The sequence below is a fragment of the Hypanus sabinus genome, chromosome 5 (genome assembly GCF_030144855.1).
Source record: "Hypanus sabinus isolate sHypSab1 chromosome 5, sHypSab1.hap1, whole genome shotgun sequence".
NCBI lineage: Eukaryota > Metazoa > Chordata > Chondrichthyes > Myliobatiformes > Dasyatidae > Hypanus > Hypanus sabinus.
This window is the reverse complement of record NC_082710.1, coordinates 30,438,853-30,451,143: the sequence shown is the minus strand read 5'-3', so window position 1 is coordinate 30,451,143 and position 12,291 is coordinate 30,438,853. Positions and strand designations below refer to the sequence as shown.

Below are 12,291 nucleotides of genomic sequence, written 5' to 3'. Positions count from 1 at the left end.
TATAGATACTATAAACAGCCCATTTAAAAAAAATATTTTTTTCTTCCCTTTTTTCCTTTTTTTCTCTTTATTAGTTAGTGGTTAGTTTGCTGGATTAGTTTTTCTTAGGGCAATAATTTTTTTTTCTCTTTTTCTCTTTTCTTTTTTGATAGTTGTATCATTCATGATTTGGGAAGACTTAACTATATTGTACTTATTGCTTGTGTATCCTCTTATGATCATTTTAATTTTGTAATTTTGTAATCCCAATAACTATGTATTAATCTTATCATGTTGATATTAATAAAAAGATTGAAAAAGAAAGATTAAAGGAGTGTGTTCGTGCGGAGTCCTAGCTTCTGCTTGTAACTAACCAACTGTATTGTTTTCAGCAGGGTATAGCATTTCTGCAATTTTAAAAATAGCTTATGCTCAGAAGTTGGAGATTAGTGTTCAGATCTGCATGCTAAAATTTTCCAAATTAAATGAGCCACATTGCTCAGAATTTACAAGAATGCGGCACAGTGCCCACGGTGCCTGTTTTTGTCTACTGATGCATATCAGTGTGAGTTATTCTAAGTCTGCTGCAAAGCTAAAACTCTATTTTGAGCTGGCCAGCACTGCCCAACTCTGATTGGGGCAGAAAAGTAAGGCAAGTCCTGGCACAGAGTACATGGTCACTAGAGAGCCTTGAGCTCCAGTCAGACCTTTATCCTGACCTGCATTAGTAAAATAGTGAAGTATGAAAACTGGATAGATCAGTAGTGTTGATTAATTATTTCCTTAAGGGAAAAACTTTGTTTTATAAGAAAAAAACTTTACTGGAAAGAAAATATGGTACTTCTATTTTCAAACCGTGTGAACTTGTGTTCCATTATAGTGACTCAGTTCCATTACTGTGGAATTAGGCCTTCCACCATCTCTCAGCACACAGGAAAATAATGAACCTTTATCATTGCCTGGGAATAAATATGTTCTCACTGCTTCTAACAACAGCCTACATCATTCATCAGCAAACATGTGCACACAAACACCTCAGTGACTTAACAGATTACAATAAAATTAATTACAGAGGAATGAAGTGAACCCCTATATTATTCTTTGCAATTAATAAAACAATAATTACATTTACTGGAAATAAATAAACTGAAGCAAAATATTTTCTCAAATACATGACTTCTCTTTTCCAAATAGTGCAATTCTAAGGGTTTTTTTGTAATTTATTTTTTATTGAATTTCATCATCAAACAAACATTTCCATAAGATGTATTTCAGACACTATTGGAGGGAGATACACAATGCCCTACAAGACATCTTTAAATGTGAAATACCCTTAGAGAGTAAGACCATATATTTTGGATATATACCTCAAGAATGGTAGAAAAGAGCTAAATATTTAATGTATATACTGTTGGTGGCTGGTAAAAAGACTCTTACTAGGAAATCTTAAAACATGTTATAATGCCACCTGCCATAAAAGCATTTTCAGGCGAAACTGCTAATATTTTGACTAAAAGCAGGTGATTGCATTCATTTGTTTTAATTACTTACTTAAATGGCTTCTCCCCTGTATGTGTCCGGATATGATTGTTCAGTGTTGTAGCTCCAGCAAAGGCACGTCCACAGTACCCACATTTAAAAGGTCTGTCACTAGAGTGAGTTACCACGTGGTTCCTCAACTCCGAAGGCTGGGAGAAGGACTGTGAGCAATGTCCACATTGGTAAGGCCTGTAAGAAAACCAATCAATTTTCAATACTATTAAAGTCAGTGGCAACCCGTGCCATTAGTTCTGTTCAGATGCACAAATAAATAAGAGTGTTTTAATTTTATATTGAATAACATGTTATTTTCTATTAAGGTAGTTTTTTTGTTAGCAGAATTTCAGACGTTATTTTTCTTGAATTTGTCTCATTCATTTACTGGTTGTCCTTGATTTTTTTTTCATAATATTTTACAATCTCTTGGCATGGACTGAAATCATATTCTGGTGTTCGTGATCAAAATTAGACTTGTAGACTTCACTGTTAGCCTGTCATGTCTCTGGTTATCAAATCATGTATGTTAATCAGAGGTGAACTGCAAATAGCTGGGCTCTCCACATACATAAATGGAAAATCATAAACGGTAAATGAAATACTGCAAAGTCTAACACATTCCAAATGACATTCTGGCCACCCACTTCAACTCTGCCTCTCATTCCCATCTAGATATGTCCATACATGGCCTCCTCTACTGCCATGATGAGGCCAAACTCAGGTTGGAGGACCAACACCTCATCTACCGTCTGGGTAGCCTCTAGCCTGGTGGTATGAACATTGAATTCTCCAATTTCCGGTAATTCCCTTCCCCTATCCCAGGTCCCTCTCTGCTTCTCTCCCCTTTCAACTTTCTGCTCCTTTACCTCTACAGTTCTTTCATGCTTATCCCCTCCCCCCTTTATCCTTCCTCTGATTGGTTTTCCACCTGGTGCCTCTAGCCCTTCCTCCTCCCCTATCTCTATTATTGGGCTTCGGCCCTCTCTTCCCCCCCCCCATTCCTGATGAAGGGTCTCGGCCTGAAACGTTGGGCTACTCTTTTCTCACGGATGCTGCCTGACCTGCTGAGTTCTTTCAGTGTTGTGTACCTATTCTATTAAGTGGCACTGCAGTTAGTTTTGAAATGTAAATATGAATTTCCATTGCAGATTTTTTTCAGGTTCAATCTTTTATTGGGATGAGCTTGGTGGTGGAGGAGGGGCAGAAGGAAACAGATCAGAGACTCACTCCTGAGAGGATTAGAAACTGGTGCCAGACACTTTACTTCGCTGCTGCATTCAGTTTTTATTCTTTGGTTCACTTGTACCAAATTTGAGGACTTGATACCAGGTAGCTAAGGCCAAATGTCAACTAAATTTAACGTCTCCTAAGAAACAAAGTGTTTGTCTTAAGTTTCACTTCTTCACGTCGTCACTGGAGGGCAAGCTTACTCTGAAAACAACTCATAACATACTTGATGCTTTACAAAATTTCAAACATTATTTGTATAAATGCCACATCTGGTTTAAATATCTTCCAGTAATTCATACTAGTTTTATTCAAATTATGTAGCGTAGCTGGGGTGTTGTGATTAACCGTTGGATCCATCTTTTATTATTATTACAATGCCTTTGTATATTACAATTTACCTAAAAATATACTTCCAGCAATAAAGCAGTTCAGGTTGATGGAGTCTGAATGTAAATAGTCTGTGTATACTTTGGAGAACAAGCTCTTGTCACTCCACCATTAATCTTGTGATTTTAAATTTGCAGAAAACTGACAATTATTTGGTTGTAATGAAAACTGGTAAAGTCTTTTAAGGAAGCCTCAGGCTGTCTGATAATGTTTGACAAATAATAAAGAGAAGCATAGTCTGATGCAAAGTTGAATACAGAACATAGAAAACCTACAGCACAATACAGGCCCTTCGGCCCACAAAGCTGTGCCAAATTTGTCCCTAATTCAGAAATACCTAGGCTTTACCCTTAGCCCTTTAGTTTTCTAGGCTCCATGTAGCCATCAAGGAGTCTCTTAAAAGACCCTATCATTTCTGCCTCCACCACCGTCGCCGGCAGCCCATTCCACACACTCACCACTCTCTGGATAAAAAAACTTACCCCTGACATCTCCTCTGTAACTACTTCCAAACACCTTAAGACTGTGCCCTCTCATGCCAGCCATTTCAGCCCTGGGGAAAAGCCTTTGACTATCCACACAATCAATGCCTCTCATTATCTTGTACACCTCTATCAGGTCACCTCTCATCCTCCATCGCTCCAAGGAGAAAAGGCTGAGTTCACTCAACCTATTCTCATAAGGCATGCTCCCCAATCCAGGCAACATCCTTGTAAATCTCCTCTGCTCCCTTTCTATGGTTTCCACATCTTTCCTGTAGTAAGGCGACCAGAATTGAGCACAGTACTCCAAATGGGGCCTGACCAGGGTCCTATATAACTGCAACATTACCTCTTGGCTTTTAAATTCAATCCCACGATTGATGAAGGCCAATGCACTATATGCCTTCTTAACCACAGAGTCAACCTGCATATGTCCTATGGGTTCGGACCCCAAGATCCCTCAGATCCTCCACACTGCCAAGAGTCTTACCATTAATGTTATATTCTGACATCATATTTGACCTACCAAAATGAACCACTTCACAGCTATCTGGGTTGAACTCTATCTGCCACTTCTCAGCCTAGTTTTGCATCCTATCAATATCCCACTGTAACCTCTGACAGCCCTCTACACTATCCACAACACCCCAAGCTTTGCATCATCAGAAAATTTACAAACCCATCCTTCCATTTCCTCATCCAGGTCATTTATAAAAATTACAAAAAGCAGGGGTCCCACAACAGATCCCTGAGGCACACCACTGGTCACCGACCTCCATGACCTGTCTACAACCACTCTTTGCCTTCTGTGGGCAAGCCAGTTCTGGATCTACAAAGCAATGTCCCCTTGGATCCCATGCCTCCTATTTTCTCAATAAGCCTTGCATGGGGTACCTTATCAAGTACCTTGCTGAAATCCATATACACTACAACTACGGCTCTACCTTCATCAATGTGTTTAGTCACATCCTCAGAAAATTCAATCTGGCTCGTAAGTTTGGATGTCTTCAGAAAACTGGAGATGCGTTTCAACTTTGCTTACTTTTGCTTAACAGATTTCTACAAGTCATATTATTGCAGGCCTGAGGAGTAACTTGATGGCACTCCAATTTACCTACACTCACAACCACCCAGCGCAGACGCCATTTCATTGGCTCTCCACTCAAATCTGGAACATTTGGATAGCAAAGATGCACATATCAGGATGCTCAGCATTGACTACGGCTCAGCATTCAACACTATCATCATCTCAACACTATCGTCATCTCAAAACCAATCAATAAACTCCAAGATCTAGATCCCAGTACCTCCTTGTGCAACTGGATCTTCAATTTCCCCACTAGCAGACCCCAGTCAGCTGAGATTGTCAACAACATCTCCTCTATAATCACCATCAATATAGGGGCACCACAAGGCAGTGAGCATAGTCCCCTGCTCTACTCACTTTATACTTATATCCATGAGGCTATGTACAGCTCCAATGCCATATTTAAGTTTGCTGACACCACCACTGTTGACTGAAACAAAGGTAGTGATGAATCAGCATAGAGGAGGGATATTGAAATGCTGGCTGAGCGATGCCACAACAACCACCTCTCATTCAATGTCAGCAACACCAAGGAGTTGATTATTGACTTCAGGAACAGGAAACCAGAGGCCTATGAGCCAGTCCTCATCAGAGGATCAGATTTGGAGAGGGTCAGATATTTTAAATGTCTTGTTAACATCATTTTGGAGAATCTTTCCTGAGTCTAGCATGTAACCTTAGAAAGAAGGCACAGCAGTGCCTGTAATCTCTTAGAAGCTTGCACAGATTCCCATTTCATCTAAAACTCCTACAAACTATAGATGCGCAATGAAAGGTATATTGACATATCATGGCCTGCTATGGGAACACCAATGCCCTTGAATGAAAATGCCTCCAAAAAGTAGTGGATATAGCCCAGTCTTCACAGGTAAAGCCCCTCCCACCATTGAGTGCTGTCGCAAGAAAGCAGCGTCCATCATCATCCCTCAGAATCCAAGCCACGCTCTGATCTTATTGCTGCCATCAGGAAGGAAGTGCTGGAGCATCAAGTCCCACATCACCTCAGGAACATTTAGCATCCTTTATTCATCATGCTCATGAACCACAGGAGATAACCTCACTCACTGAACTGAATTCACAACTTATGGACTCTCTTTTAAGGACTCTACAATTAATGTTCTTGATATTGATCGCTTATTTAGTTATTTACTTTATTTTAGTATTTGCAGAGTTTGCTGTCTTTTGCACTTTGATTGTTTGTCCATCTCTGACGTGTAGTCTATCAATTGTATTGTGCTTCTTTGTACATATTGTGAATGCCTGCAAGAAACTGAATAACAGGGTAGTGTATGATGACATATACTGTATGTGTTGTGATAATAAATTTATTTAGAACTGAATGTCATTCAGCATTCAGAAGTCAGGCAGCTTCACACCTACACTTAACTGTTTTGACTTCAGCAGGCCAGCAGCAGGCCAGGCAGCAGCTATAGGGAGAAGCACTGTCGATGTTTCGGGCCGAGATCCTTCGTCAGGACTAACTGAAAGGAAAGACAGTAAGAGATTTGAAAGTAGGAGGAGGAGGGGGAAATGCGAAATGATAGGAGAAGACCGGAGGGGGTGGGGTGAAGCTGAGAGCTGGAAAGGTGATTGGCAAAAGGGATACAGAGCTGGAGAAGGGAAAGGATCATGGGACAGGAGGCCTCAGGAGAAAGAAAGGAAGAAAGGAGAATCAGAGGGAGATGGAGAACAGGCAGAGTGATGGGCAGAGAGAGAGAAAGAAAAGGGGGAGGGGGAAAAAACTAAATATATCAGGGATGGGGTAAGAAGGGGAGGAGGGGCATTAACGGAAGTTAGAGAAGTCAATGTTAATGCCATGAGGTTGGAGGTTACCCAGAAGGTATATAAGGTGTTGTTCCTCCAACCTGAGTGTGGCTTCATCTTGACAGTAGAGCAGGCATAGACATAGCAGAATGGGAATGGGATGTGGAATTAAAATGTGTGGCCACTGGGAGATCCTGCTTTCTCTGGCGGACCGAGCGTAGGTGTTCAGTGAAATGGTCTCCTAGTCTGCATCGGGTTTCACCAATATATAAAATGCCACACCAGGAGCACCGGACGCAGTATACCACAACAGCTGACTCAAGGTGAAGTGTCACCTCACCTGGAAGGACTGTCTGAGGCCCTGAATGGTGGTGAGGGAGGAAGTGTAAGAGCAGGTATAACACTTGTTCTGCTTACAAGGGTAAGTGCCAGGAGGGAGATCGGTGGGAAGGGATCGGGGGACGAGTGGACAAGGGAGTCGTGTAGGGAGTGATCCCTGCAGAAAGCAGAAGGCGGGGGGGAGAGGGAAAGATGTGCTTGGTGGTGGGATCTCGTTGGAGGTGGCGGAAGTTACAGAGAATTATACGTTGGACCCGGAGGCCGGTGGGGTGGAAGGTGAGGACAAGGGGAACCCCATCCCAAGTGGGGTGGCGGGAGGATGGGGTGAGAGCAGATGTACGGGAAATGGGAGAGATGCGTTTGAGAGCAGAGTTGATGGTGGATGAAGGGAAGCCCCTTTGTTTAAAAAAGGAAGACATCTCCTTCGTCCTGGAATGAGAAGCCTCATCCTGAGAGCAGATGCAGCAGAGACGGAGGAATTGTGAGAAGGGGATAGCCTTTTTCAAGAGACAGGGTGGGAAGAGGAATAGTCCAGGTAGCTGTGAGAGTCTGTAGGCTTATAGTAGATATCAGTAGATAGGCCTTCTCCAGAGATGGAGACAGAAAGATCAGGAAAGGGGAGGGAGGTGTCAGAAATGGACCAGGTAAATTTGAGGGCAGGGTGAAAGTTGGAGGTAAAGTTAATGAAGTCAACGAGCTCAGCATGCGTGCAGGAGGCAGCACCAATGAAGTCGTCGATGTAGCGAAGGAAAAGAGGGGGACGGATACCTGTATAGACTTGGAACATGAACTGTTCCACAAAGCCAACAAAAAGGCAGGCATAACTGGGACCCATACTGGTGCCCATGGCTACACCTTTGATTTGAAGGAAGTGGGAGGAGCCAAAGGAGAAATTACTGAGAGTAAGAACTAACTCAGCTAGATGGAGGAGAGTGGTGGTAGAGGGAATTGGTTAGGTCTGGAATCCAAAAAGAAGTGGAGAGCTTTGAGACCTTCCTGGTGGGGGATGGAGGTATATAGGGACTGGACGAGCATGGTGAAAATAAGGCAGTAGGGGCCAGGGAACTTCAAATCATTAAAAAAATTCAAAGTGTGAGAAGTGTCACGAACATAGATGGGAAGGGATTGAACAAGGGGGGATAAAACAGTGTCAAGGTATGCAGAAATGAGTTCGGTGGGGCAGGAGCAAGCTGAGACAATGGGTCTACATGGAAAGGCAGGTTTATGGATCTTGGGTAGGAGGTAGAAACGGGAAGTATTGGTTATGGGAGCTATGAGGTTGGTGGCAGTGGATGGGAAATCCCCAGAGCTGATAAGGTTGGTGATGGTATAGGAGACAATGGCCTGGTGCTCTTTAGTGGGGTCATGATCAAGGGGTAAATAAGAGGAAGTGTCAGAGAGTTGTCACTGTGGCTTGGCTAGGTAGAGGTCAGTATGCCAGACTACGACAGCTTCTGTCTTATCAGTGGGTTTTATAGTGAGGTTGGGATTGGTGCGGAGGGAGCGGAGAGCAGAGCATTTGAAAGGAGTAACGTTGGAATTGGAACACGATGTGGTGAAATTGAGACGGTTGCTGTCTCGTCGGCAATTAGCAATAAAGAGATCCAGAGCAGGCAGAAGACCAGAGCGGGGTGTCCATGAAGAGGAGGAGGGTTGAAGACGGGAGAAGGGGTCATCAGTGGGGGTAGGAGAGTCCTTGCCCAAGAAGTAAGCTCGGAGACGGAGCTGGCGGAAGAAGAGTTCAGCGTCATGGTGTACGCTGAACTCGCTGAGCTGTGGGCAAAGGGGGACAAAAGTGAGGTCCTTACTGAGGACAGAGCGCTCTGCCTCAGAGAGTTGAAGATTGCAAGCCTACTTCAGTGTTAGCAGTATTATCCACAACAATTAAATGTAAATCCCTACCATTGTAATCCTTAATCATACTTTCTCATGGTCCAGTGCCAGAGTAGAAACTTCACTTATTTTAGTGGCACCAACTTCATGTTTTAATCACTATATAACATACGAAAATAATTTCAAGCATGTAAAACATAGAGGATTGGTCTGAAAAGCCTACAGAAACATTCAGCATATCTAACTTTGAATCTGTCGTACTATCATACTATCAATGAGACCATGAAAAAGTTCCATGTTATATAAGGCAAGTTAAGTATTCTCTATACTGCATATCAGCACACTAGTTAGACCATTACTTCAAACTTGAATTACCATTGGTACAGACAATGATCCATAACCTCATCTTGTTGGAATTATCACTAAATGTTCTCAGCATGAAGTAACACGGTCAAGTCTGCCAAATATATTAAAAATACATTGAGGATACTGTGCTACCACATTTGTCAATTTCACTACAAGTTGCTTTATGCTAAATAATTGATCAATAGTAGAAAATTTAAAATTAACATCTGTGATTTCATTCTAATATATTTGTATTATAATTCCTTATGTTTTCATCTGTAAATACACTACCAATGATGTGGTTTATAACAGACATGAAATTAAATATGTTTTTTTATTATTTTTCCTCGTAATTTGCTTCAGTTGGCCAATATACACATTTTTGTAACTCTTAGGTAGGTAGAAAGACTGGCTCATCTCCATTGCTACAGACCCCTGTGCCATGGGCTTGTTCTTTTTAAAGAGAAACAAAAACATTCTGGAGGGAGACTGTCAGAGTCTCCAGAGAAATAAGGTAAGTAGATAAATATGATCATTAATACCTTTTCACTGAGGGATCTCCGATATCCATATAGGTTCAGGGAAAGGATTAGGAGTAACACATAGAAATCCAGGAGCAAAATCGCTTACCAAAGTTTCTGGTATTGCTATTATAGTATGGCTGACCATTATGAAAAATAACAACTCACATGGAAATTGAGAAAGACAGACAAATACAGACATGGATAACCTGAAAAAATGAACATCATTTATTCCAGGAGGGAATATCTAGTTCAGCTAAATCTTGCCCACACTTCAAAGCCATAAATATCTGGTATTGACAAACATTCAGACCATCTTTATCCCCACTGGAATCCAAGGTATCAGGCAACATTTATCTTCCATATATATGTTAAAAGGATTATTTTGTTAAATCTCAAATAAATTATGCCAGACAGATACAGCTAATCATTTTAAGACTCTTATTTTATTCAACTAGCATTATTTTTGTCTAAAGACACCAGATTTGCCCTTTGCTTCTTTGTAAGTCCTGGAATGAATTACTACTGCCATTGTTTATGAATATGATAAAAGAGCATGTATTCAATACTAATACTGTAATCAGAATGCTCTCTCAGAAAATTAGAATTTTCCAGTTTCAAATTTTGAATAGACATCAGTTCAAAAGATTTTATAGAAAGTTATTTTATATAAATGTGAAATTAAGGAAGAAATATTTTATTGACAGCTGTCTATGGTACAGTTAAATTCATTCTTCAGTGCAAATAATAAAGAAAGTTTTCCTGGTACATGATCAATGAAGGTGCACCCGAACTAATTAACTTTTACAGGAAGGTAGGCTCCTTAAAGATGTAATTATTTCAGATTCACCGAAACAATCCCTTTAATGCATTGTATGATTGGCAGCAATATTCCTCAATGGTATTGAGTAGTTTTTTCCTCCTGACAGACTCAGTGAATTGATGATTGAACAAGCATTCAAAAAGAGACTGCTAAGCAAAATTCACAATTCATTACCTGCTGGCAGTTAATTAGATCGGTATAGTGATTTGCACATTAGGAATATACAAACACAGATACGTAGGCTATTTAGCACTTTGAATTTGTCCCTAGCAATTAGGCAACAGCATAATGGTGCAGAGCTCTGGACATTTTGAACAAAGACTTGAGTCTGAAAACAGCCCAGGCAGTTGGGGAATTTAAATTCAAATAATTAAATAAACCCAGCACCAGCAACGATGACTATGAGTTATTGGATTGTGATTAAAATAAAACATTTGATACACTAAAGTCATTCATGGCAGAACAACAGTTGACCTGGCATTTCATCTATTGAAAGTTTATTGATACGAAACATAACCTCTGTTTCTCTCTCCATAACCATCAGAGATTCTGCAGGTGTTGTAAATCCAGAGTAACACACACAAAATGTTGGAGGAACTCAAAAGGTCAGGCAGCATCTATGGAGAGGAATAAAGAGCCGATGTTTCGGGCTGAGAACCTGACTTCTGATAAATGACAATAATGCCAATAAATCTGAATTTGAACGCCGACTCTTTTATTCCTCTCCGCAGATGCTGCCTTCTCTCTCTACAGATGCTACCTGCGTATTTTCAGATTTTCTTGCTTCAGGTTCTGTTACACTGAAAGATCATAACCATATGGTACACCAACAGGTTCTTTGCTGACCACCTTGTCTGATCAAACTAATCTCATTTACCATAATTTTGTCCATAGTCTGCTTAGACCTGGCATGTCTTCTTGATAAAATGCTCCTTAAATTATGTGAGAGTACCAGTCTTCATCTCCCACACAAGCATGCATTGCAAATTCTCATCTCGAGATAGAGAATAATTTGTCCTTAGGTCCTCTCTAAACCCTTTACTCTTCACTTTAAACGTATACCCTCTGTTCTTAGACATGATGCCATGGGGAAAGGTTTTGTATGATCTACTCTGTCTATGCCCATTATAATTTTCTACATTCTGTCAATGAGCACTTCAGCTTCCTGTGCTCCAAAAACAAATAAACCAGCCTATTCAGTATCTCCTTCTAATTGAAACATTCAATCCCAGGCAACCTCTCCTCTGAATCCTCTCCAATGCAATCACAGCTTTTTTATAGTGTAGTGACCAGGGATGACACAATATTCCAGCTTTGACCGAACCATGTGTTATAAAGTTGTTCCAATACCTCCCTGCTCTAATATCCTATGCCCTTGCATATGTAAGGCACCATCCCAAGTGCCTTCTTCAACCCTCCAATCTGCCTGTATGTCATCTTCAAAGATATTTGTTCCTCGGTACTCTCTAGAACTCTACCGTTCATTGAATATGTTCTTCCGTTATTAAATCCCCCAAAGTTCATCACCTCCCATTTCCCAGGATTAAATTCTAAAGGTTGCTTCTTATCCAATTTACCAGCTGATACCTACAGTATCATTCTGCAGTCTGAGTGCCTTCCTCACTATGAACAACACCAACAATTGTTGGTTCACAATTATCAGAATAATCTGCAAATTTATCAGTGCTGTATTCACACCAAAGTATCCATTATAAACCATAAGATTCTCTTCACCCATCCCTTTGGTTCATTGCATGTAATAGGCTTCCAATCACTACCAGTATGACTAAGCACTTTGATAAATATCAAATTCTTCTTATTCTCATCCTGTTAATGATCCCTATACATTCACTTCAAAATCCCTTTGTTCCCCCAAAGTTCCCAATTTCTTTTGAATCCAGTGCAAATCTCTTAATATATACCACACTGAACTCCTATAGCATTCTACACTTGGCCATTTAATCT

General features: G+C 40.7%; 1 protein-coding gene across 1 annotated transcript in view; it reads right to left on the bottom strand.

Annotated features, from left to right (window-relative positions):
• The window catches only part of prdm6 (PR domain containing 6), a 196,082-nt gene that overhangs the window by 33,246 nt on the left and 150,545 nt on the right, over positions 1–12,291 (bottom strand). The window contains exon 6 of the mRNA XM_059969658.1: positions 1,531–1,707. Coding sequence (XP_059825641.1) covers positions 1,531–1,707 — 177 coding nt within the window. The remainder of the gene's footprint in view (positions 1–1,530; positions 1,708–12,291) is intronic.